The sequence below is a fragment of the Chelonia mydas genome, chromosome 4 (genome assembly GCF_015237465.2).
Source record: "Chelonia mydas isolate rCheMyd1 chromosome 4, rCheMyd1.pri.v2, whole genome shotgun sequence".
Classification (NCBI taxonomy): Eukaryota; Metazoa; Chordata; order Testudines; family Cheloniidae; genus Chelonia; species Chelonia mydas.
The window spans coordinates 89,152,358-89,180,087 of record NC_057852.1 but is presented as its reverse complement, the minus strand read 5'-3'; the positions used below and the strand labels follow the sequence as shown (position 1 = coordinate 89,180,087).

The 27,730-nt window shown below is 42.3% G+C and overlaps 1 protein-coding gene and 1 long non-coding RNA gene across 2 annotated transcripts in view; one reads left to right on the top strand and one right to left on the bottom strand.

Moving 5' to 3' along the window:
* Positions 1 to 27,730, bottom strand: part of PDCL2 (phosducin like 2) — a 75,277-nt gene that overhangs the window by 44,362 nt on the left and 3,185 nt on the right. Inside the window, exons 2-5 of the mRNA XM_043546200.1 lie at positions 20,730 to 20,788; positions 6,582 to 6,632; positions 6,420 to 6,479; positions 5,524 to 5,553 (exon numbers count right to left, since the gene is read on the bottom strand). Of these exons, the coding sequence (XP_043402135.1) occupies positions 5,524 to 5,553; positions 6,420 to 6,479; positions 6,582 to 6,632; positions 20,730 to 20,788 (200 nt within the window). The remainder of the gene's footprint in view (positions 1 to 5,523; positions 5,554 to 6,419; positions 6,480 to 6,581; positions 6,633 to 20,729; positions 20,789 to 27,730) is intronic.
* LOC122465751 lies at positions 7,655 to 18,770 on the top strand. Its single transcript, XR_006290786.1, has 3 exons — positions 7,655 to 7,665; positions 11,495 to 11,500; positions 18,639 to 18,770. It is a non-coding gene; the product is annotated as an uncharacterized LOC122465751 (long non-coding RNA).

Here is a 27,730-nt window from a genome sequence, read left to right as displayed (position 1 = left end):
CAAATCTCTAAAGTTAAGTACATGAGTACGTGTTTACAGATTTGGAATCTAAATTGGTAACAAAAATAATATAACAATATGCCCAACAGAAACATTAATTTTACAACATTCCCAGAGGATGTATACAGAGTTAAGAGATATGCAAGAATTAAAGGACCTGATTCAGCAAGGTGCTGACTGCTGATGTGCTCAAATGGCTTCATTAGGATTTGAGATTTCCCAGTAACTTTCAGGATAGATCCCATCTACATATTTGTGACAGAATGATCTGCCCCTTTAAAGGTGCCCCTTTAAAAGCCACCACCCCTTTAAGATTTTGAGACATCTCATAGGCAAAGACCAAGGAGGCTTTGGGAGAGAGGAAATGGTCCCAGAAATAAGTAGTGTTTAGAAAGAATCCCATTACTGTCTCTTTAAGGTTCCAGGAGCCTTGCAGAGTGGGTAGGGCAAAGTGCCTCACTCTCCCAGCCAACTGCGATGAGCTATAGGAAAGGGACCAGCATATATACTGCCTCCTGCCCCTTAGCAAGGCAAGGACTGGCAGGAGAAGGCTGACCTTTTAAATCTGCCAAAGTGGAGGGCTAATCAGGGAAAAGGATCCAGCTGAAGGAGAAGCTGACTAGGCTTTACAGCTCGCCTAGGCCGCGGCTTGGAGGAAGAGAGTTGCAGGAACTCCTGTCTAAAGGAAGGAGATCTTGACAGCCACAAGGCAAGAGTCAAAGACTGCCTGAAACATAACCCCAGACCCTGAAGGAGGGAGATACCAATTGCCTTAAGGTAAGAGACAGAGGAACTGTTTGAAATACAGTACCATCCCAGCTGCTGGGAGAGAAAGCACCTCTGTAGCTGGCTAAGAAGAAGCCATGAGGAGCCACAAGTCCAAGATGGGGACCTTGTAAAGACCTGGTAAAAGGCAAAGGTAGGAGTGGCAAAGGGACTGAAGTGTATAGCTGTAAAACAAGATCCCTGGGATGGATCCCAGAGGAGAGCGTGGGCCTGGGTTCCCTTACCTCTTCCCTAGACCAAGAGGGGAAGTACAGGCATCAGGAGTGAAAGAGGCTAAGAACTATGAGTCCCAGACAGAGGCCAAGGACTGAGCTTAGAGACCACTAGACTGAGTTTTCTTATATTTGGATGCTTCTGTTAACCCTGGAAGGGGAATGGATTGACACGTGACCTGGCTGGAGGCTAAACTTTGGAAGCAACAGAAAACTGTGGAACCAGGACAGATAAATCCTAGACCAAATGAAAGAAACCCTTCAATAGAGTGCCTTGAGATGGGGCAGGGTGAAAATGTGCACATACATGCTCTGACAGTGAGTATGCCATAATAATATTAATATCAGGAATATTTTTTAAATGATTGTTATTTCTATTAGATTCCTATAAAACTTTTTAGTCTGCAAAACATCTAATGGATTAATTGTACTTCAAGTCTAAAAATAAGATATGGAATTAAGAGTTTTATTTGGGAGAAAAATGTCCATGGCTTGGTTCTCCTCTCACTTGTACCTGTTTTACTCCAGTGTTTACGCCTTTGAACTCAAAGGCATTACTCCCAATTTATACTAATGTAAGCAAGAGGAAATTTGGACTAACTGTGTACTATTTGGCTCTTATCTATTTATCTTGGATCAGTTTACACTAGCTAAATTTTTTTGAACAAGCTTATTAAAAATAGAGGCACAAAGCAAGAGAAGAATCTAGTCTCAAAGGCCATGTTTCTACAGCTTGGAAAAATAAGACTTTTGAGGCTCTGGGCAAAAATTAAAAGAGGGAATTTTCTGACCTGTGCCTTAAATTAAGCCATATTTCAGTCTGTAATTATTAGGACAATTCTTGATGTTACAAGTGTTTAAGTCATAAATACATTTTAATAAGCAGACATTGTTCAGTCTTGTAAAAGAAAAAGAGCCCTTCGGCAAAATTAAGCTATATGATAGCACAACACTTGTCTGAGATTTTAAAAACTGTATAAAATATCTAGATTCATTATACAGGATATGGCATCTGTCATTGTTCCTTTTTTGGGTACTTATTAAACTTATGTTATTTTAGTTCTCTTTTTTAAAAATGTTAAGCACCGAAGGTGCATGAGTATTTTCCAGTAAATAGGACATAGAAAACCTCACTTAAATAGCATACTGATGTGGTGATGCACCTTGGAAAAAATGCTATGATCAGAAACACTTAAATAGGATGTTTTCAGAAAGAAGTAATGAAACCACAAAATGTAGGAGTGCAAGTGTGACACTGAGCAAGAAAGGATTACACAACGAGCAGGCTAAATGACCCAAATGATACCTTTAAAGACATATTAGAAAAGTATTATAAACGGTAATTAGGTCCATTCCTTATAAATAGCTAACGAAGCCATGTTAGATAGACTAGAGCTTTGAAATGCAGTCTTGTATTGTTAGTGATCTTATTTGTCTGTGGTTACCTATATCTTGTTAGAGGTTAACATTGTAACGGATGGTTCCTGTTTGTTACTTTATTCTATTGATTCAGAGATTAAAAGGGAATATTAACATTTAGAAGAAACTTGGGTGTAATAATGGTCTATATTTCTCTTTGAAGTTTATAGTAAACTCCATATGAACTGCTTATGGATGCTTATGCTGATGAATGCACCTAATTATCTGTGTATACATCAGAAATAGGAGATTTTACTTCAAATGCCTGCTGTCAAGAGGCTATCGATAGCCTGCCAGAGATCTATAAAAGAACTCTAAGGCCTCAATCCTGTATCTCAGATCTGCTTAAGCTTGGTCAGGGGAAGTTTGAGTCGCAAGACTGAGGTCTCCAGCTCCAGTCTAGATTACCCTGCCAATTCTCATGAAATAATTTGAACTCTATATATGGACCACCTATTTGGACTATAACCTGATGAATGATTCTGGAAAGAACCTTTTGCAACTCAGCAGCTCACCATCTTTATTATGAAACTGACCTAGTGGGTAATGTGTCCAATCCCTTGGGATTGGTAGAACTTTATATATGATGGACAAGATTTTCAGTAATCCTCATCATATTTGATTTGGCTTTGTGGGTAGGAACCCAAGGCTGGATTGCTTTAAGGGAACTGTATTTCTGGCTTTGGGGTAACCAGAGATGTATTGTAGAAGCTGTTTTGTTGCTGCCTTAATGAATCTAATTATTAGAATAACCATCAGTTTTGGGGATCGTATGCCCCATTCTTTGCAGTTTGACTTGACTGAGCATTCTCAGTGTGGCCCCCCCAGGCACCAACGGTCACAGCAAACATCATAGTTTAAAGTTACATACGTCTGCTTTGTATCTCTTCAATCTTCTCTCATGAAGTTGGGGAACAAGTTGCAGCAAAGGATGCAGAACAGACGACTGAGAGGACATGAACACAGACACATAAGCAACAATGAAATCCTGGTCTTGTGATGCAAAGAATGTCTCTTACTATAGTACTGGATTATGGACAAAACATGCAAAACAAAGGACTGAAGATGTTAACTGATAACTTTTTGGGTATTCTGAATTTATACCTGAAAGATACAGCATGTTTATTTAGACTAGGAATACACCTCCTAGAGCACTGAAGTGAAACTCCTCTACTGTGTTCATTATAGGTTAGTCTGTATATTGTTTTGTCAGGAGCAAGTCCCAATTCTGACTTTGATCAGCCTTTGTGAGTGCACTACTAGCTCTGTGATTTTAATATAGTGAACTGTGAACATTTTTGGGAAGCTTTCATTCTCCATTTCTGATTACTACTGTTTGAGACGATCTGCTATTGTAATAGCTTCAAATTTCCTGGCACTCAAAATTAATTTTGCTTTAAAATAGTTTGAATCACAGGAATAAAAGTGATGTTGTTCTATTAAAAAGTAATTTCTAGTAGTGTTTCTGCCAGGCTAGATATGTATTTGAAGTAAAATCGACAGGTTGTCCTATTAGCTTCGGGAAAGACAAACTAAGGCCCAGACTCTGCAATTCACATGCTCAGGCACACTGATGTGCTTGCACTGAACCCTGTTGAACTCAGTGGGACTCCATGCAGGTTGAGCAATGTGCCCCCATGCAGTGAATCAAAGGATCAAGGCTTGAGGGATCAAGGCCTCAATATGGATTATTTATTACATAAGGAGTAACCTGTTCCAAGAAATAAATCAAACTATAATTACCTGCATTCATTCAACTAATTTTTAAGACCAAATTGATCCCCTTGTTTAAACAAGAGAACATGGTTCACAACATGGAAAACCAGTGCATATCGGACTACTTTTATACAAAGTGCAACAAAAAAGAGGTCATTTGTTACAATAGTAATTTAATCAAAGTTACAGCAGAGTTAATAGGCAAAATGACAGTCATTTTCCTACATTTGTAGGGTACAGAAACAGAGCAGGTGCTTAAAGAAAATAGCATTTCATGCAGTAGAAAAAGTGTCAAACCTAAACAAGAGCAAATAAAGTCCCAAAGCAGCTAGCAAAGTGCTATCACTAAACTAAGCTGCATTGGGTCTATGGATGATAATCAACCAGGAAACATATTGACTATAGCTTTAACACTCTTTCACTGGAGGGTTAGAAAATAACTTGTACTGTGCTCTAGCAATGATGCAGTATATTCCCAGTGGAAACATATAGAGCAAGACAACAGTGAACATAAACATGACAGAATGATTACCAAAAAGTGAAAAGTCTGAATATTACACTCAAAACGCAGTGGTGCACAATGAAAGAGCATGGTTGCACATAGAAAAGAAATATCTATTATGTCTGCACTTTAAAAGCAAGAGCTGATCAAAATGTAGTCTCTGAGTGATGAGAAATTTTTAAATATCAAACATTAGGATATTTGATTTATTCTATTTTTTGTTTACTGTGAAATCCAAAAATCTTAATTAGGCAAAATATAAGATTCTAAAATGCTTCCTTAGATATATTTAATAGTTGTCAACATTTAAGACCACCCCCTCAGTTAGTATAAATCAGCATAGCTCCATTGACTTTGGTGGAACAACACCAGTCAACGCTAGCTGAGGATCAGGCACATGAGATCTTAATTTCAACATGTAATTATATTAGATATGCTGTTTATAAAATACCAGAAATGAACATGGTTTTATTTTTTCTAGGATAAACAAGTGTCTTGTGGCACCCTTCCTAGATTTTTGAAGTTACAATGTTCAGACAGACACCATTCCCTGGATATTCCTTAATTTTGTTTAAATGTACAATATTAAGGATATTGTGTCATAAAAAAACTCCACAAATTATTAACTTGATCTCCAGCTGGAGAGACTACCAAGACTACTGCTAAGAGGAATACTGTCTTGTTTTTAAGTACAAGCACACACGTACTCACAAAGAGGGGTGGCAAAACTTACCATGATGTCTGAATTGCCTGAGTCATGAGTCTTAGAATAATGAAATAAGAACTGTTCAGAAAAAATTAGAAGTGGGATTTTACTACAAGACAGGTTAATGGTTATGGTTTTCTTGACAATATAAGTGTGACCAAAAATATGTATGACAATCTTACCCTTTTGGTGTTGTCTTTTTCCTCTAAATCCTGTGGGAACAATAATTGGTATATATGCTTTAATTTCTAAAACAAGCCAAGGTCAGTTTTAGTAACATTAAATATCTTGGTTCTTTCTTGGAACATTTTACTCTTCTGATAATTTGACAGCCCAAGAAATATAATGTGGTTAACTGCTGCTTTCAAAAACTGTATTGTATACTGATTTCCACCAGAAAACTTGACTAAATCCTTTTTAGTCATTAAATACATTTCTTTACAATCATTAACATGCTACTACTGGACCACTTTCTTCTTTCCACTATTCAGAATAGGAGAACTTTATTGCTTTGACACTAATAGACTTAAAGGAGTTCATGTTTTAATGATTCAGCAAGGTGTGAGGCCCCATTCTCCAGTAAAAGTAAAGTACCAGTGCGGGGAGGACAGGACACTCCCCTCCCAGGTAACTTAAGGAAATTAGTTAATTCCTACACTGGCGGCTGTGTAGTTACTCTAACCAATAAGCTACAAAAACTCCATAGACTGTATATTCCAAGCGGAGAGAGATTGTTTCCCAAACATAGGGCTTGGTCCAAAGCTAATCAAATGGTCCAAAGCTAATCAGTCTTTCAGATGGATTCAGTGGGCTTTGGATGAGGTCCATAAGGCATTGCAGAGTGAAGGAGATATGGATTTATACTATTCCTCCAGGACCTGAGCAGCACCATAACTACACAACATGGAGCTGGAGGCTGTGGCAAGCTAGTATCCACGGTTATCCAAGGATTGCCCAGCTCAGAAAGCTGGGGATAATTACTGTTTGCATAGATCCTCAATTTATTCTAAAGTTTCAAGCAGCTAGTATACTGAAAATCATGCTTCAGAAATGTAAAATAGTTTTAAATTTGCACTACCTGAGGTTTCTGTAGAAATCCCATGACCATAAAGCAAAGTTCTTCCAGTGCACTGGATGCCTATTGAAAAGGAAACGTGAAATCAGACACCAGATTGCTAGTTAATGGCACTTGAAAAACAATGATAAATAGTTAAAATAATAGCGCTTTAACTAGTCTCACCTCAGGGTGAGGATCTATGATGGACAGATAAGCAGAACATGCACCATCGATCTGTAAAAATTGAGAAGTTAATCTTAGAAAGTCAGACAGAACAGTAAACAGACAAAATATATACATTTTCAAATAACGTTCGGTGTAGCAAAAGGTATGACAGGATTATCAAAATAGGTGGTTTGTATATGCTTTGCATGCACTCTGAAGCACAAAGCTGGGTTATTTTCTCTCTCTTTCACCCATGTTCCCTGCATGTTAATATATTTTTATTCAAGTAAAAACCTTGACTGAACAACTGAGATTTGTACATGCCCAATGTCAGTAACCACATGGTCATATTTCTGCACCCCTCATCCTTCCTCACTTTTCCAACTTCCTACTGTCTGTCACCTTCACTGACAGTTATATCTTAAAAGCTAATTGTAAACTCTTTGGGCAGGGGTTGTGATATCTCTTCTGAAGCAGCTGGAACATTTTGGGATTCCAGACTCTAAATAAAATAACGCCATGCAGGAGGTACATAGGCCATGGCTCCCCAAGAGCGCCCTTGAGACTGAATTTCAGCTTTTCTAGGGATTTACAGGGCTGGCCTTACCATGAGGTGAACTGAGGCGGCCACCTCAGGTTCCAGACTGTGAGGGGGCACCACTAGGACCCAGAGTGTAGAAAATTGTGTCTGCTGCTGGTGCATATGTATTCTCTCCCATCTAGATGCACAGAGATGGTGGAGTGCTGTGCTGGAGGAAGGAGGGCACAAGAGACATAACAGACAGGCAGGAGAAAGGGTAAGAGGGAATAACAGAAGCAGCAGGAGCTGCAGGGAGAGAGAGGAGGAGCCTCTTATGTACCTCTCTAGCACCCCCAGGAGCCTGGACTGATTAACCCCAGCTTCTCAGGGAGCTTCCTGTTTCCTGCTGCTTCCCTGAACCCACTTGAGGAGAACAGGCAGTCAACTGAAGTAGTAGGAGCCAGTTAGGCCCTTAAGATGCTGATCTCTTCCCTCACTCAGGCCCTGCTACCAGCCTGCTTATTTGTCCCCTTCAATTGAGTGTTGAGAGCCACTCTAGCTGGCACAGAACAGGAGTCATGAGTGAAAGAAAAAAAAGCCCCTCTGAGGCAGCATTCAGAAAAAGAAAGCAAAGGAAGCTTTTCTATCTAAGCAGGAAGGAACTCTCCTGAGATACACAGACACAAATGTTCACGGTGAACCTTCCGGCCCCAGTGTGGATGTGAGTGGTGAGGAGATGCCTGATCTTCCATTTAGTCAGAGTGCAGGTGACCTGGCAGCTATTGCAACATCCATATCTCCATCTGAAATGGATGTAACCATGCACATTCCTTAAGAAAAAGTGTAGATCAGAGAAGAGTGTGGTGGAGGCGCAAGAAACAGCTGCTGCTGAGGTTAGTTCCTTAAGTCTAGATGATCCAGGACTGTGGACCCACTTGAGCAGTAGCCTGAGGGACTTCTTTGTACTGCCTGGGCCACAGCAAGTGAAAAACTTCATGTTCCCTAAAGACAATGAAAACAGAAGTTTCCATCCAACACATTATTGGCATGAAGTCCCCAATGGTGACAAAGTGGAGAGGCCATGGCTTATGTACTCAAATACAGAATGCTGCATAGTGTTTTTGTTGCAAACTCTGCCAGTCTAATGTTCCAGCCACATTGGGTTCTACAGGAACAAAGGACTGCAAAAATCTGGCTAGAAATCTGGCATGCCATGAGAAAGCAGCAAATCACCGGAGAGCATTCATTAGGTGGAAAGAGCTTGAGATGAGACTAAGGTTAAAGGCCACCATAGATGGTCAGCATCAAGAGAAGATTGCATCAGAGTCTCTTTACTGGCAAAATGTTCTGAAAAGGCTCATTGCCATTGTGAGAATGCTTTCTACCCAAAACCTAGCATTGCGTGGCACTTCAGATCAGCTGTATGTGCCAAACAATGGAAACTTCCTTAAAACTGTGGTGGTGATGGCTGAGTTTGATGCTGTACTCCAGGAGCATCTAAGAAGAGTCACCACCCAAGAAATGTACTCACACGACTACCTTGGAAAAACAATTCAAAATGAGATCATACAGTTACTGGCAACAAAAGTCAAAGAAAAGGAGTACTTGTGGCACCTTAGAGACTAACAAATTTATTTGAGCATAAGCTTTCGTGAGCTACAGCTCACTTCATCAGATGCACAAATAAATTTGTTAGTCTCTAAGGTGCCACAAGTACTCCTTTTCTTTTTGTGAATACAGACTAACACGGCTGCTACTCTGAAAAAAGTCAAAGAGAAGATTGTCACAGATCTGAAGTCAGCAAGATATTACTCTGTTATTCTGGACTGCACACCTGACATCAGCCATACGGAACAAATGACTTTAATGGTGCATTTTGTAACAACCACAGAACCCAGTGAAAATGTCCCTGCAATGGTGACTGTCAGAAAGCATTTTCTACAATTTATTGGCATTGATGATACTACTGCTTCTTAAAAAGCTGGAAGATATGGGAATTGAGATAGCTGACATGAGAGGTCAGGGCTACAATAATGGTGCCAACATGAGAGGAAAGAAGAGAGGAGTGCAGAAACGGATTCGAGTTAAACCCTCGAGCTTTTTTTGTCCCATGCAGTTCTCATTCATTGAACTTGGTGGTCAGTGATGCAGCATCAGCTTCTAGTGAGGCTGCTGAATTTTTTAATGTAATTCAAAGCATCTATGTATTTTTCTCTGCATCAACTCATCGATGGCAAATTTTGAAGCAACATCTGGGAACATCCTCTCTGACACTGAAACCACTGAGTGCCACGCGATGGGAAAGTCGAGTGGAGGTGATAAAGCCTATCAAACACCAAATTGGGAAGATAGGTGATGCCATAGTTGCCATTATGGAGGATAATGCTATGACAGGAACTGTTCGTGGGAGAATAGTGGCAGAGGGAAATGGAATCCCCAGAAACATACATCACTTCAAATTTCTGTGTGGCTTAGTATTGTGGCAGGACATACTGTTTGAAATAAATGTTGTAAGCAAGAGACTCCAAGGTGTTGACCTTGGTATATCTGGAGCAATGGAATAACTTGACAAAGCAAAGTCATACCTACAGTCTTACCGGTCAGATGAGGGATTTCAAAACGTTCTGCAGAGTGCACAGAAGTTGGCAGAGGAACTTCACACTGAAGTTATTTTCCCACCCATTCAAGAATACAAGAGTCACCAAAGAAGAAGACATTTTGATTACGAGGCACGGGATAATCCCATAAGAGACCCCAAACAACAATTCAAAGTTGAATTCTTTAACCAGGTGCTAGATTGTGCAATACAGTCAGTTGAAGAATGTTTCATGCAGCTTAAGGAACACAGCAGTATATTTGGGATGTTGTATGATATTCCAGGTATAGTGAGGAGTTTTGAAGAAGACCTACACCAGCCATGCAGGGCACTAGAGACAGTGTTGACAAATGATGACATGCGCAATATTGATGCGAGTGATTTAGGTGATGAACTGAAAGCCCTTTCAAGATATATTCCAGAACAGCCTTTGGAGTTGATTCTGCTGAAATGTATGTGCACAAATAAGATGACCACCCTCTTTCCAAATGCTTTTATTCCTCTGCGCATACTTCTAACACTTCCTGTAACCGTTGCCAGTGGAGAACGCAGCTTCTCCAAGCTGAAGTTAATAAAAACACATCTACGTTCCACAATGACACAGGAGAGGCTGGTCGGCCTTGCAACCATCTCAATAGAGCATGAGCTGGCCCAGACTGTAGACCTTCAGCAGGAAGCAGTTCAAATCTTTGCAACCAAGAAGGCACGGAAAGCACCACTTTGATTATTCAAACAGATAGAAATGCCAGTGTTTACTATACAGACAAGAAAAGTTACATTTGCTGTTCAGGCGTTTGAAAGTTAGTTGTTACTTAAAATTTTTGCACAAGGCATTTTAAGTTGTTAGTTCTCCTTTATTGGGGTAGGTAGCAGAGCAGTACCATGAGAGGAGTAGAACAGGAAGAAGGCATAATTGAGACCTTTCAAAGTTTTGGCCCAAGCAAGGGGACATGGGGGCGTCATTTGAGCTCCCCAACTCAGATGCCAAAATTTTGTGGGCCAGCCCTGGGGATTTACAATATGTATATCTCACTGGAGCTATGGTGTGTATGCCACCCCTTCTGTGAGACACTAAGGACCCTCAACACCTCACAGGGTTGGTTTAAAGGGGATGCCATATATATATTAAAAATTTCATTGCCAATGTGAGATATATTCCAAGGAAGTTGAACTCAGACCAAAGGGCCCTGCTGGAGGTGTGACTGATTGTGGACTGTGGACCACCTACATAACATACAACACCAGTGACAGGAATAGACACTTATTGATCAGTTCTCTAGTAATCCAGGAGAGAGTGAAGAAAGGGAAATAGGGGACTCAAAGGCATACGAATTCAAGTAATTAATATTTTCAGTGAAGAAAGTTCAAGAGTACAGTACACTCCCATTTATCCAAATGGCCTGGGGCACATCCAAAACTTTCAGATAACCAGTGTGACAAAGTTCCTGCTCTATCTTGGTGGGTCTTGCGCTTATTGGTGGATTTGCTCGCCTTGGAGCTTCACAGCAGCTCTCAGCTTGGCCGTTTTTCTGAATTCACAGTCCAGGTCGACTCCTTCTGTGTCTGACCAGGAGTTGGGAGGATTTGGGGGGAACCCGGGCCCGCCCTCTACTCTGGGTTCCAGCCCAGGGCCCTGTGGAATACAGCTGTCTAGAGTGCCTCCTGGAACAGCTGTGCGACAGCTACAACTCCCTGGGCTACTTCCCCATGGCCTCCTCCCAACACCTTCTTTATCCTCACCATAGGACCTTCCTCCTGGTGTCTGATAATGCTTGTACACCTCAGTCCTCCAACAGTCTGCGTTCTCACTCTCAGCTCCTAGTGCCTCTTGCTCCCAGCACCTCACACGCACACCACAAACTGAAGTGAGCTCCTTTTTAAAACCCAGGTGCCCTGATTAGCCTGCCTTAATTGATTCTAGCAGCTTCTTGATTGGCTGCAGGTGTTCTAATCAGCCTGTCTTAATTGTCTCCAGAAGGTTCCTGATTGTTCTGGAACCTTCCCTGTTACCTTACCCAGGGAAAAGGGACCTACTTAGCCTGGGGCTAATATATCTGCCTTCTATTACTCTCCTATAGCCATCTGGCCTGACCCTGTCACATATCCTCCCCCTCTGCTCAACACTACGGGGTTGGGCAACTTGGGATGTCAGGCAGTGTACTCGTGACAAGCCATCTGCATTGCCCTGGTGACTTCCAGCCTGGTGTTGTATGGTGAATTGGAAAAGTTGTAGGGACAGGAACCATCTGGTCACCCTTGCGTTCTTCTCTTTATTTCGCTCCATCCACTGGAGGGGTGCATGGTCGGTCACAAGGGTAAACCGTCATCCCAGAAGGTAATAACATAGTGTTTCCATGGCCCATTTCACAGCTAGGCACTCTCTTTCAACCATGGCATACTTCTGCTCTCTCAGGAGGAGTTTCCTGCTGAGGTAGAGGATTGGGTGTTCTTCATCTCCGACCATCTGCGATAGGACAGCTCCCAATCCTACTTAAGATGCATCTGTTTGTAAAATGAATTCTTTGTTGAAGTCTGGGGCCATAAGCACAGGATTACTGCAGAGGGCTGTCTGTAGATCCATGAATGCTTTCTCTGTGGCATCTGTCCACTTCACCATGTCTGGACCCCGGGCTCTTATCAGGTCTGTCAGGGGACTCGCTCTGGTAGCAAAATGGGGAATAAATCATCGGTAGTACCCCACCACACCCAGGAATGCCCGGACTTGCTTTTTCCGATTCAGCCAGGGCCAATTTTGGATAGCCTCCAGTTTCTTTAGTTGGGACTTGACCATGCCCCTTCCTACAATGTAGCCAAGATATTTAGCCTCGGCTAGCCCTATAGAACACTTGGGTGGGTTGGCTGTGAGGCCAGCCTGTCTTAGCGTGTCCAGAACCGCTTCCACCTTTCCTAAGTGGGTTTCCCAGTCGGGGGTGTGAATAATCACATCATCCAGGTATGCTGCTGCATAACTTGTATGGGGCCGTAGGAGCTTGTCCATAAGATGCTGGAAGGTGGCAGGTGCCCCAGGCAGTCCAAAAGGAAGAACAGTATATTGAAACAGACACTCTGGTGTAAAGAATGACGTCTTTTGTTTTGTATCTTTGGCAAGGGGAATCTGCCAGTATCCCTTTGTTAAATCAAGGGTGGTCAAAAATCAGGCATTGCCCAGGCGGTCAACTAACTCATTGATATGGGGTATGCATCGAATCTGGATATCTCATTCAGCCGGAAAAAGTCATTACAAAACCTAGTGGTGCAATCGGGTTTGGGCACCAACACAATCAGGCTTGGCCACTCACTGTGGGACTCTTCGAGGACTCCCAGCTCCAACATCCTTTTTACCTCTGCCTTGATCTCCTCCCTTTTCACTGCTGGGACCCAATAGGGCCTTAAAGTTACCTTTGCCCCAGGGTCTGTGATAATGTGGTGATATGCTTCGGTGGTCCGGCCCGGTTTGGTTGAAAACACGTCCTGGTATCGGTTGATCATCTCAGTTACCTCCTTCTGGTTTGGTGTCAGCTCAGTGGATATCCTGATCTGCTCCTGCATGTTATTTCCCTGGATCGTGGTCTCTTGGGCCACTACACATGCCTCTCATTGGTGCCAAGGCTTTAAGAGGTTAATGTGATAAATTTTGTTCTTGTTTCCAGCGTCCTGGCTGCCGCACCTTGTAGGTTACCTCCCCCACGAGTTCAGCCACCTCATAAGGCCCCTGCCATTGGGCCAAAAGCTTGCTTTCTGCCATGAGTACTAACACCATCACCCAATCCCCTGGTTGGAACTGTCGGACTTTTGCCTGGCGATTGTAATGGGTTCGCTGGGCCTCCTGCACCTTTTCCAAATGTTCCCGTACAATAGGGGTGACCCGGGCTATCCGTTCTCACATCTGCAACACAGGATCAATTATATTTCTCCCCTCATTGGGTTCCTCTTCCCAGATTTCTTTTGCAATATCTAGTATGCCACGGGGGTGGTGTCCATATAATAATTCAAAGGGGGAAGACCCAGTTGAGGCCTGAGGTACCTCCCGGATTGCAAACATAAGGTAGGGTAGTAGGGTGTCCCAATCCTTCCCGTCTCTACTTACCACTTTCCTTATCATTGGCTTGAGGGTTCGGTTAAACCTTTCTACCAGCGCATCGGTCTGCGGATGATAGACTGAAGTTCTCAGGGTATGTATATGGAGCAGCGTACAGAGGTCCTTCATTAGCTTCGACATAAATGGGGTACCTTGGTCTGTTAATATCTTCTTTGATAGCCCCACTCAGGCAAAGATCCCCACCAACTCTTTAGCTATCGTTTTAGAAGCTGTGTTCCGCAGGGGGACAGCTTCTGGGTAGCGAGTAGCATAATCCAGAACGACAAGTATATATGGGTGGCCCCGGGCTGTCTTCTCCAGGGGTCCCACTAGATCCATGGCTATTCGCTCGAAGGGGACCTCTGTGATGGGAAGGGGTACTAAAGGTGCCCTCAAGTGGGGACGGGGACTGTGCAGCTGACACTCCGAGCAGGACTCACAGTACCTTCGCACTTCATATACTCCGGGCCAGAAGAATCGTCGCAGGATCCGTGCCAGCGTCTTCTCTACCCCCAAATGCCCCCCAAAAAGATGACTATGGGCCAGACTTAATACAGCATTCTGGTGTTTTCGAGGTACTAGGATCTGCTGTACCTTCTGCCCCTGTACTGGAGCAACCTGGTATAAGAGATTCTTCTTCATTATGAAATAGGGTCCTGGTCCCTGGGTTTTCCCTTCCATGGGGACCCCATCTATTTTGGTCACCTCCTTCCTAATGTTGTCGTACCTTGGGTCTTCAGCCTGGTCCCATCCAAAATTTCCTCTCCCGGGGCTAATCTGCCCGAGATCTAGGGAGCCAGTCTCTGTTGCCTCTACTGGTTCAGAGGCGTTAGGGTGTGGGTCAGACTCGGGTGCTTCTCCCTCCTGAGTGGCCTCCTTTTCAGCTGCTCGGGTCCCACCTACCTACGAGAGAGACCTTCTGGCTTTGGGCTAGTATTCGGGTTTCCAAGGCCTTAGCTTCCCTTCTTTCCCTTTTCGTCTTTCTACACTGTCTGGGAGTGGAGAACAAATCTGGGGATATTTCAGAGAAGGTTGGGGGTTGACCATCTACTGTGGATGCCTCACTACTTTCAGGGCTTCCCCCATTCTCCAATTCCCCTACCGGGAGTAAGTCTCCAAACCCTGGTAAGTCCCTCCCTATGAGCGCTGGGTATGGGAGTTTAGGGACTACACCTGCTGCTACCTCAGTAGTGTTCCCCTGAATCTCGATTTTTACTGGGATGGTGGGGTAATAACCAACTGTCCCATGGACGCATGTTGTCCCGGTACGCTTAGCCCACAGCAGCTGACCACGCTTCACGAGCTTCCCTGAGACAAGCGTGATAGCACTCCCCGAATCAACCAGTGCTGTGGTCTCTATCCCATTTAGCTTCACAGGTCTAGTGTACATATGTGGGGTTAGTGAGACCCCCACAAGGTGGATTAGGGAGCATGGGTCTACCCAGTTCCCCAGGTTACACTGCATAGGCTCCTCGGCATTGGGACACTGTGCAGCTATGTGTCCCCACTCCCTGCAGGCGTAACATCTGTATGGAGCCCTAGGCATTCCCTGGTCTCTTGGTTTGGGTAGTCTAACATCACAATCCTCTTCCAACTCTTTGTGGCTTCTGGTGGGCCTTCAGCACCTCTCTTTTTCCACCTGCATTCTCCTGGTGGCCCAGTAACCCGAGCTCTAGGGCTTGGTGCTGCTAGTTTAACCTGGGGTGCTTCTTCCTTAACTGGTCGGGTCAGCTCCCTCGCCATCCTTCACCTTTCTACCAGCGCTACAACCTCATTGTAGGTGGAGAGTTCGTTCTGGCTTACCCAGGCGCAAAGGTCTAGTGGTAGTACTCTCATGTACCGGTCGATGACCAGAACCTCTAGTATCTCCTCCAGACTGCAGGATTCAGTTCGTAACCACTTTCGTGCGAGATGGATGAGGTCATATAATTGGGACCACGAGGTTTTGTTTTCCTGGTACCCGCACTGCGGTCGTTACCCCAGATCTGGCCAGGATCTCTGCTTTCAGCTGGGGGTAGTCTGCCGCAGCCTCTTCAGCCAAATCACAGTAGGACTTCTGGGCCTCCCCACACAGGAATGAAGCGAGGATGCCAGACCACTGTTCTCAGGGCCAAGCCTCCTGCAGGGCTGTCCTCTCAAAGGCCAGGAGGTATGCCTCTACATCATCCTCCCGCGTCATTTTCTGCAGCCAATTGCTGGCTCACATGATCTGTGTCCCATCATGGCCGCGGTTCAGCTCTGTAAGGGCCTTTACTTGGTTTACCAGTTCCCGCAATATAGCCCGGTCTTGAGCAGCGTGGTCCATCAGCAGGCAATTAGTCTCTTGCTGCAGCCGCACTGCCTCCTGTTGGGCAGTTGCCTGGACACGAGTAGCCTCCTGCTGGGCAGCCCTGGCTTGTATCATGGTGGAAAAAAATAAAAATAGACCCTCTTCCCTTTTTTTTTCTCCCCCCCCTTCCAAACACCCTCCTTCTTCCGCCGCGCTGTGGACACCAGATCCCACCGCTGACACCAGTTGTGACAACGTTCCTGCTCTATCTTGGTGGGTCTTGCACTTATTGGCGGATTTGCTCGCCTTCGAGCTTCACGGCAGCCCTCAGCTTGGCCGTTTTTCTGAATTCACAGTCCAGGTCGACTCCTTCTGTGTCTGACCAGGAGTTGGGAGGATTTAGGGGGAACCCGGGCCTAACCTGTACTCCGGGTTCCAGCCCAGGGCCCTGTGGGTTACCGCTGTCTAGAGTGCCTCATGGAACAGCTGTGCGACAGCTACAACTCCCTGGGCTACTTCCCCATGGCCTCCTCCCAACACCTTCTTTATCCTCACCATAGGACCTTCCTCCTGGTGTCTGATAATGCTTGTACACCTCAGTCCTCCAACAGTCTGCGTTCTCACTCTCAGCTCCTAGTGCCTCTTGCTCCCAGCTCCTCACACGCACACCACAAACTGAAGAGAGCTCCTTTTTAAAACCCAGATGCCCTGATTAGCCTGCCTTAATTGATTCTAGCGGCTTCTTGATTGGCTGCAGGTGTTCTAATCAGCCTGTCTTAATTGTCTCCAGAAGGTTCTTGATTGTTCTGGAATCTTCCCTGTTACCCTACGCAGGGAAAAGGGACCTACTTAGCCTGGGGCTAATATATCTGCCTTCTATTACTCTCCTATAGCCATCTGGCCTGACCCTGTCACACCAGGTACTTGGATAAATTATGGAAGTGCTATTCTGAGCTGCAGTTTTGCTGATACAATCATATGGGGAATGAAGGGAGTTTGCTTAAGCTGCTGTTTGCTTAATACTTCTGTTTTAGATCCAGCACAGATCTTTTTCTTTTTGACATGGTCCTGCCAATATGCTGTTGCTGGTGAAATAGGATTACATTTCAGTAACTGCAGGTAACTGCTCAGAACCACTATAAAAATATAAAGCTGTTGATTAGCACTAAGTGATTAGATAAAGCAGGTGATTAATATAGGGCAACATGGGGGACAGAATGTGGCTTCAGATAACTAGGATTTTCAGATAAAAGGAATTCAGATAACTGGAATTATACCGTATTTTATAATGAAAAAGGAAGGGTTACCAAAGCCCAGAATGCAGGACCACAATATACTACTGTAGGGAAATTTAAAAAAAAAAAAAAGAGGAGGTTTAACTTCCCATGACAGTGTAAAATTTGTGTCACTTGCAATGTACAGTAGCATGTCATACATATTTTCCATAAAATATCCCATATTTTTAGTCCAGATGACAAATACCTTTTGCAATCACTCTCTCAATCATGCATTATGTTCCAGGGAAGTGGTTTTCAAAAAAGACTGGACAATACAATAAGTTCTATAATAAATATCAGAGATAAAGAACTCCAAACGCTACTATTTGGCAAGCACAAGTTACAAAAGAAGATACAAATAATGTTGGTTCAGGTGCCTTAGGAGAAGCTTTTCTGCTCAGAAATTAATCATATGAAAAAAACATTAGCAGAGATTGAGGGGAGGCTAGTAGCTCACCAGGCTCCCTCTCCAAATAGCCTTTAATGTTAAAATGTCTCCCCGACCCCTCTTTTGCTGAATCTCCATGACTCTGGGAATACTAACAGATTATTAAATTTTGCTACTGTGGGCCTAGTGTTGAAAATGTATAGGTGTAAAGCAGAAGTGGATAAAATAGACCAATTCAAAAATCATAATTTGGGATCCCAGGCTTTGAGCCTGATTCCCACCCAGCATAATACCTTCCTGCTGCTGGAGGTCTCTGTTAGAGGGTTATTGTAATTCATGAACACTAAGCAAGATAAGAGGTAGGCCATCTTGGCCTCAGTGGAGAGCAACACTGAGAATCTGTCAGCCAAAATCTACTTTTAAATGGTTGAGTTGAGAAGAATCTCTAGACTCAGAGACTGCTAAAAATCAAGAACTCACATTAAAAAAAACCTATAATTTTTATTTTTACAGATTTATCTCCTCACTACCTTCCTCCTCTTTTCTACATCAGAGGGGTGTTATGATGATTAAAAATTGTGAAGTACTTAGATACTGTAGTAATGTAGGACATACAGGTGTGTGTGTGTGTGAGAGAGAAAAAGAAACAGACAGTACAAGTGCATTAAATTCCCCAGCAACTACAGTGAGATTCTGGCTCATGTAGACATACTAAGATAGCTTTAATCTAGCTATCTTGGGTCCTGGAGTAGCAAAGCTTCAGCAGCACATGCTTCAGCATAGGCTAACCATGCAAGTAATTACCTAGGGTTCAGGGTGGGCGTATATAGACCATACTGAAGTATGTGCTGCCCCAGCTTCGCTGCTTGGTACTAAAGCTATCTAGATTAAAGCTGGTTTGAATACATCTCTATGAGCTGCACTCACACCCCATTATTGCAGTTAAGACCAGGGACGGCTCTAGCAATTTTGCCACCACAAGCAGTCGCTGCTGAATTGCCGCCGTGGGACACGGAGTGCCGCCCCATTCTAATTGCCGCCCCAAGCACCTGCTTGGAAAGCTGGTGCCTGGAGCCGGCACTGGTTAAGACATAGCCTAAGAGTCAGACCTGACAAGTATTCTGTTATTCTGGGGATGCTATCTCTCAAGTGATCTGTTAGTAAGAATTAAAAGGAACCAAATGGAACTGCTCATTCTCATAACCTAGACAACTACCGTGATTTGGAGGATCCTACTACCAGGAGATGGCTGTATCTCTTTTATTAGTTTGCAGTCTTGCCATATATAATCCAATCCCACATTAATTTTGCTGTAAAACACACAGTTTTTGTAATTGATTGTTATATCATTTTATGCAGAGTTAATCATATCATGGACTGATCCTGCATCCACTGAGATCAATGGGAATTTTGCCTTTGTCTTCAATGAGAGCAGAAGCAAGCCTTTTGTTATAACATGTCTAATTGTAGGGATGTATAAAACAATGTCTTCTAAGTTTCTGATTTTTCATCTAAACCCCTAAGTGTTTTGGGGCCCATTTTCCTGAGAGATTGTCCATCAACTCATATGATCAGTATCACAATGGCTGTAATTGGTGCGGGTGTTTGCACTAATACTCCTGAGTTTAAAAGGGAGCAGAGGCTGGCAGCAAGGCATTCCCTGGGAGGGGTCTTTGACTCAGGAACTTCCTCTATCCCTACCCCTTTGGTCCACCAGAGCCCAGATTTGTTAACTTTCTAAGAAAAATTGTGCATTACTCTTTAGGTTTAAGCTTGCAAGAAAGTATATGGCTGCTGTTGTTTTATTAGTACTGTGTGCACATCCTTTTAGAAGAAATGTCTTGAACTTTTAATAAGTTTACTGTGCATATATAAGGATTTTATAAAATATGCATTATATTTATTATAAATAATATAAAATGCATCCTCTTCCTATGATCAGTCTCCTGTTTTCTAACAGCATAAGGATGTGACAGATGCGAGTGTATGCATACCCTGAGGTAAAGCCCTTCTACGTGTTATATGTCAATGCTTTGTCCATATCACAAGGAAGAGAACAATGCTCTCAGGCCACCTATCACACATGTAATATTGTAATCAAAAGACTTGCACATAAATCAAAAAACTCAGAACTGAGAATACAAGATGCTATAACATCAGTCAGCACCCAAAATGTTAAAATATATAATTGAAGCAGTACATAATCCAATATCAAGTGAACCAAAATGTTAGGATGTGATTCAGTAAGTGTTTTAGTACTGTATACTGTACGTCTGAAGTAATAGCTTTTGCTGTAACAATCACTACATTGTATGTATTCTACATTATTATACATATTTTCTCTGTGGCCCATAAATATGCCTAATCATTGCCAGTTAAATGAAAGCTTGCCTCCCACTGCCAAGTCTAGCTCTGCAAGAGCCAACACAATTTCCTCCTTGCTCTAACAACTTCCCAACTCCCAACCTAATGATCATTTGGGTTAAGACAAAATATTTAGTATTCAGCAATCTGAAAAGAGTGGTTGCATCCCATCCCCAAAATCAGTATAGAAGGGTACAATCTTTGTAGGAGAGGTAGAAAGGGACGGAGGAAGGACTCCACCAGTATGTCAGAAATATTTTCAGTGCAAGATTGGTACAAATGAGAGAAGTAGGAAGAACACTTTTCAATGCACTCCAATCTGAAACTACTCTGCTTATGATCAGAGATGACTTGATTAGTTCTTGTACTTCAATGTTTCCTTCTCTGGGGGGAAGCCTGTGCAAAGGATGTGGAATGCCAAAAAATAAGTCTCTATGAATGAGGATGTCAGGAAACGACCGCAGCTCTCAAACTCTAGCCATGTAGCAGGGATCATATGGAGTATATGGCCCCGTGTGAGGATGGGCTCTATGCTAATGCATCAGTGGTGTTCTGATCTTTTATACCTGCCCCTTATACAATAAATTAGCAAGAATCATCCACAACTGTCAAACTGTAGCAGAATATTATTAAAACACCTGGTTGATCCAACACTTGAAGATATTGCTACTTACTTCATTCCACAGCTGCAAATCTTGTTCTGCCTGTAGTTCTTGAGATGGCACTGGTACACCTGGAAACAGAAAGAGTGGATACCATAGAACAAAGACTATAATTATTCTATTTGTAATGATTTTTCTTATATATATAGTTTTATACAGTATCTCATATATATAGTTTTATATAGTATGTCAAGTAGTCTGATGAAGTTGCTTTCTTCATTGGAGCAGAGAGTTTATTTTGCCATTCACAATACAGCTTCAGAATAACTTTCTTGAAGAAAATGGAGTTACACAAAGGTGGAAGGTGGCCCAATACATTTTAGCTATTCTAGGTCAGATTTCACATTATTTACACTGCTTATGTAACTAACAGCAGATTTTGACCCTCCATATGTAAAAGTTGTGGAAGTTATTCTATTTCCATCAACATTCATGCTGATGTAACTCTGTGTTCAGCTGTAAGTAGCAGGCTGGAAACAATGTCTAGCAGTCCCAGACAACTAAAATCCCAGTCTAAAAAAAAACATTCCAGTTCCTCCAAATCTATTGAGTCCCATAGCTCTCCAAGAGCTCATCTCACTCTCACTATTTTCATTCTTTGATGAATGTACTAACTACAGCTCTGACTTGTTAATGTAATATTTTATATGTTCACATGTGAAATATTTTATGTGTATTTTGTTGAGTGGTACAGATAGCATTTGATTTTTTTGACTTTTTGAAGGTGGCATTTTTGACAAGATAAAAAATGTTGTGTATCAGCTTTGCATTCTCTCTCTTTTGGGTCTATGCTATGTGGAAATGCTAAGATTGTTGTAAGATAATAAATGTCTGTTAATTATTAATTTATGTGACACTGGAAAGCTGGAGCCAAGCTGGAGCCTTACAATTTACAGTTTGTTGGTGTATGCATTGAGGGTAATATTGTTGAATTGAAAAGGAGTTTCTCAGGGACCATATTAGTGTGTTGGGATGAGGGAGTATTGTGATGGTGATGGGCAAATGCCTGGAGTTTAGTTTTGAGTTGGGTGTGAATGTTGCCTTATGACTAGAGCTGGTTGGAAATTTCCATCAAAATGGTTTTTCATTGGAAAATGGAAATTTGTCAAAAGAAAAACATGACGCGGGAAAGGGTCAGTTCAGCTGAAACTTTTGTTGGGAAGGTTTCTCAGGTCCAGGATGGAATTTTTGATCTTAACTGCAAGAGGAGGGGAGAATGATCAACAGCCTAGTGGTTGCGGCACTGACCTGGGATATGGGACTCCTAAGTTCAACTCCCTGCACCAAATCAGACAGAACTTAATTGAACCTTTTCTTCCCAGGCAAGTGCCTCAACTACCTGGCTAGTCTGGGGGGGGGGGGTCTCTCTCAGTTTCTCCTGTTGAAGCTGTTCCATTTTGTACAACTAGTTAAATATTAATTCAGCACGACAGATGCATTCCCCTCCAAATCAAGCAGCGCAGAGATCTGAATGTGCGTACCCCACATCCCAGGTGAGTGCTCTCATCACTCAGCTTTGGTTACTCGTCTCTCACACATGTCCTTTTCATAAAAACTTCAAAAGGGTCTCAGTTTCATCCCAATATGGAACAGGAAAATTTTTGAAATCTCAACCATTTTGGCAGGATAGGAAGCTATGTCCCGCCAGCCCTATTTACATCTTCCTTGCCTCTCAGTGTTTATGTTAGTGGCAGGAAATACACTGTAGCAACCTTAACTACAAATTAATGAATATTTTTGTGTTAAAATTCCCTAGTTTTCTTTTATGTTTTTAATTAATGTATCCAAACTTGGGTGATAGCTGGGGCTGGAAAGTAAAGCTGGGGAGCAGATAATAATCTTTGCCGATGAGCAAGAGAAAACTTTCACTGATGCTCCAGTTGCTTCTGTATAATTCTCAAAGCTTTTTACATTAAGCAACAGGAGCCTGGTAGCATGAAAAGCTTTGAGCACCAGGCAGGAAAGCTTGAGTATTGGTTAGAGTTTTCTCTGCCAGCAGTATAAACTTTTGAACAGAGCAAGTACAATTGTTTCACCAGCTCTGCAGTTTCCTTCTCCCTCCCTCTGGCCAGCTCTATTCCCAAGACTTTAGGATATATCTACACTATAAATGCTACAGTGACACAGCTGCAGTTATGCCACTGTAGCATAGACACTTACCAGGGTGACAGAAGGATTTTTTCCAATTGCTATAGTAAATCCATCCCCTCGAGAGGCAGTAGCTATGTTGACAGAAGAATTCTTCCATTAACCTAGCAATTTCTACAACCAGGGCTCAGGTTGACTTAATGAGGTATCTCAGGGTGTGCATTTTTCCACTCCCCTGAGTGACATAGTTAAGCTGACCTTCCTCCGTCTCTATCCTCTGCTTTAAGCCCTAGACAGGCACTGTCTGCACTACAGCCACCATCACTGCCCCCTCCACTGCCTCATCCAGTGTTCATCTTGTAACCTAGATGGACTTCATTGATATACATTGTATACAATTTTGCCATATAGGGATAAAATATCCATGTATAGAAACGACATGTCGAAAAATTAAGCACTTAAACCCTGATTCAGGAAGGCATCCCTATTGAATTGCCTCATAAAGGCCACTTATGAGGCAATCCAATGATCAGGCTAACTTCATCCACTACATATTCAGTCTCTCTTCTTTCTGTTCTGCCATTTTCCTTGCTAAACTTTACTTCTCCAACTTAAGTCAATCTCACACCCACAATCTCAGCTACCTTTTTGCCATCTTTGACTCACTCCTCAAACCCTCCCCTTTTCCTGACTCCACTTTTCTCTCCCCACAAGATCTCACTGATTTCTCTCAAGAATAATTTGACAAAATAACACATGACTTCCCCTTCCACTCCTACAGCTTGTCTTCTTCTCCCAGGTCACAGGTACAGAAGTTTCCCATCTGCCCTCTTTCAGTAATCCATCTGTTTGTCCCAATGCTTCCATACTATCCCATCTCCTGATCTCCCTTGTGCCCTCTCTCATATCCTCCCTTATTCTTCTGCTTAACTTTCTCACTCTCCTCTGGCTTGCTCCCCACAAAAATATACACATGCTTTAATCTCTCCCATCCTAAAAAAAACCTCACCCTTGACCCCATTTGCCTCTTCAACTACCATCCCATCATCCTTTCATGTCTAAGCTCATAAGCACTGTATACAACTGCTGTCTGGAGTTCCTCTCCTCCAGTTCCATCCTAGACCCTGAAACCGCTCTTGCAAAAGTCACTAAGGACCTTTTCGTAGCCAAAGCTCAGAATCGATACTCCATCCTCATCCTCCGTGACCTACCAGCTTTCAATATTTCTCTTCTTGAAACCTTGTTCCCCGTTGGCTACTGTGACTCTGCCTTCTGCAAGTTCTCGTTACCTCTCTAATCACTCCTTCAGCATGTCCTACAGAGGATCCTCCTCATCTTCCCTCAGACTTTCTGTGGGAGTTCCACAGGGCTCAATTCTTGCCCCCTTTTCTTCTTCTTCTACACCTTATCTCTGGGTAATCTCATCTGCAAACACAAATTCAAGTTCCATCTATATGCTGATGACTTACATATCTACTTCTGTACTCCAGACCTGTCTTCTTCTGCCCAGCGGAGGAACTGGAACAATTTGTATAGTGGGGGTGCTGAGAGCCACTGAACCAAAGTGTTATCCCTGTATATGATGGAAACCACTTCAAACCACGCAGTGCGGTTGCCCCCCTAGTTCCAGCACTTATGCTATCCAAACCAAAATCTTGACTGTCTCTCTGACATCTCCTCATGGATGTCAAGTTGTTAGGTCAAGCTCCAACATGGATAAAATATAACCCTTAGTCTTCCCCCAAGCCACACCTGCTACCTCCTTTCTTGATCACTGTGGACAACACCAGCATCCTGCATGTCATTCTGATCCATAACCCAAGCATCATGTTTGATTTGGACTTCTTTCTAAGTCCTCATATCCAGGCTATGTCTAAGTTTTGCAAACTTTCTGCATAACATCTCTTTCCTAACCATCCACACAGCTAAAACTCTCATCTAGGTTTTCAATCTCTAGTTTCAATTACTTCTGTCTGGCGTTGTCAGTCTTGCCCTGCTCATATCTGTTGAGAAATCTGCTGCAAAGATCATTTTCCTAGCCTGTGTCACTTTGACCATCTCACCCCTTTCTTTGCATTCCTTCTTTATCACATCAAACGTAAGCTACTCAGCTTCACTTTAAAGGCCCTTCATGGCCTATCCCCACTCTACCTATCATCTCTCATTCACTACTGAGCTGTTATTTCCAACTGAAATTGGCCCATGATACCAGCCTCCATCAACCACTTGTTACATTTTCAAACAAGTACCTTTGAACTTTCTCTGATGCTGCCCCTCATGCTTGGAAGGTGCTCCACATAAATATCACACAACTATTATTCTCCTTCATAACCCTTTTTAAAACTCTCCTTTGCCATGATGCCTACAAAAACTTAACAGGTCACTGATCTGCTGAGACACCTGCCTGTCATGCTGAGCAATATGGTCTCATTGTTTCCTTGTATTCCCCTGTTAGTCTGCATCCATCTGTTGTCCCTTATCCTATACTTAGATTGTAAACCCTTTTGGGCAGAAACAGCCTTTTTGTTCTCTGTTTGTACAGTGCCTAGAATATGGGCTCCTGGTCCATGACTGAGCTGCTGGGCGCTATGGTAATACAAACAAATAATAAACAATAACAACATAATTTTAACCATGAGTTTAAAGTAACAGCATTGCCAGCTCCCATAATTTTATTGTGGGTCTCCTGATATTTGGAGTTTTTCATAAAGGCACAGCTTCTGCAGGCATGTAATTAGGCAGGACTTTCATTTTTTTGTTAAATGAAAGCTAAAATTAAATTTCTAGCCCTCATACTTGCTGAGAAAAGCTTGAAAAAATGACCCACGTGCACGCTAAAGACTTAAAAACCAGAAAACCCCAATTCTATGTTTTTTTAAAAATCACATTTTTTTAAACTAATCTACTGATTTTGGGAGTCCTGATTCAAATCCCAAGCTTTTAAAAATTGTGTAATACTGAGTTAAGCACATGCTTAAATGCTTTCCTGAACTAGGGCCTTAGTTTACAACCATAAATATGTAGGAATGTAGGTACAGTGGAGGATACTGAAGGGGTGGGAGTGTTTGGGATTAGAGAGCACTGGATGAGGGAGCAGCTGGCAAGAGGGTTTCCCAAAGCGTGCAGAAAGTCCAGGAGAGAACCTGGTGGTGCACAGATGGTGGGATGGCGGAATATTTTCTGCAGTCATTAAGAAGTTGGTAGAAGAGCAACATCATCCTGCAGACTCTCTAAAGTACAGGAGATCGAGAAGACAAGCTTAGCCAGTGAAACAGTGAATTATCTAACTGGCTGAACTGTGAGAAAGCCCTTATCTTCTAAGGAATGCTTTCTCCATTAGCTACATCTCTATTTCTCTACATCTCTACCTCAACTCCATTACTGCAGAGTAATGTCAAACAATATAGTTAACAGGTTTCAGAGTAGCAGCCATGTTAGTCTGTATTCGCAAAAAGAAAAGGAGTACTTGTGGCACCTTAGAGACTAACCAATTTATTTGAGCATAAGCTTTCGTGAGCTACAGCTCACTTCATCGGATGCATCCTTCATTTGATGCTTATGCTCAAATAAATTGGTTAGTCTCTAGGGTGCCACAAATACTCCTTTTCTTTTTGCGAATATAGTTAACACTTTTGGTTTTTAGAGGACTGATTTTTAAAATAAGTCTATTTGGGAGATCTAATGACAAATGATGAATATGAAGTATGAAATCCGAGTGTTATAAGCATCTTGTTATTATAAAGCTTAGAACTATGCTAAATTTTAAAAAGGAGAGATTTGTAAAGGTTCAGAATAACTAATTTGATAATATAATTGTATAGTAAATGTAATTAGGATCTGCTGAGCAGATACTGCAAGCCTGGGGATGATTAATTTTTACAAAAAAAACACCTAAGGATTTAAATCTTGCTTTAACTGAAAAATACAACATAGCCTTAGCAATGGGAGGGGTCAGTGATACCTCCATAATACCACAAGTCAGATTTTACATCCATAAGTGTAAAATAAGTAGTTAAAAGCAGTCAGCTCTAAATACTTTTCCTCTCCTTCGTATGTAGTGTATTTACCAGTCTCTTGAGACTTTTATTTGATTCTTGTCTACAGTTATCCCGACCCTGGATCTAGTAATTCTGGTTAGCCTGAACCTGAACACCACAGATAAACAGCCCCTTTGCCCGAGCCCCATGAGCCCAAGTTAGCTGGGACGGGCCAGCCATAGGTGTCTAATTGCTGTGTAGACATATCCTGGGACTATTTACATGAACAAGGCTGGCAGGATTACAACATTGGCCCCTACAGTTACCAATCCTCGATTCAGGAATTATGTCTGTGGTTGTTTGTTTGGTTTTTTAAGTAAATAATTTGTTGCTTACTAATATAAAGTCCAAACATAAGGTTCTAAGCCTCTCCAGTGAGGAGTGCAGAAACACCCAAAAAACCTAACTCTGTTCCACTCCAATCTGAAATCATTGGGTTTTTAGGGTACTCGGCACTTTTCAGCGTGGGCCTGTCATTTCCAAAATAAAAATAAATATATTTTAAATATGTTATTAAGAACCTCAGTTTATGAACTCAAAGGATTCACATTTCAGTGTGTTAAGTTCTTCAAGTTGACATATACTGACTTTACAGTGTAAAAAAGATTAAGTCTTTCAGCTATTTCACTAGTTTAGTAATATCAGATCAAGTCTATCAATATGACTAGAAGTTGATTAACTTTATGGTTTAAATTTACTCAAACTCCAGAATTAAAATGTTATAGAACCTTTAGTTAAGAGAAAATGAAATGTTGCCTTCTTGAGTGTCTTGTGAAAATAACTACTGTAGTGACAACATTGTATTGTATTGAATAATTAAAGGAATTTGATTTGGGGTGCACAAAAAATATCCGTGGCATTCTACGATTTTACTCATGATGTTTGTTG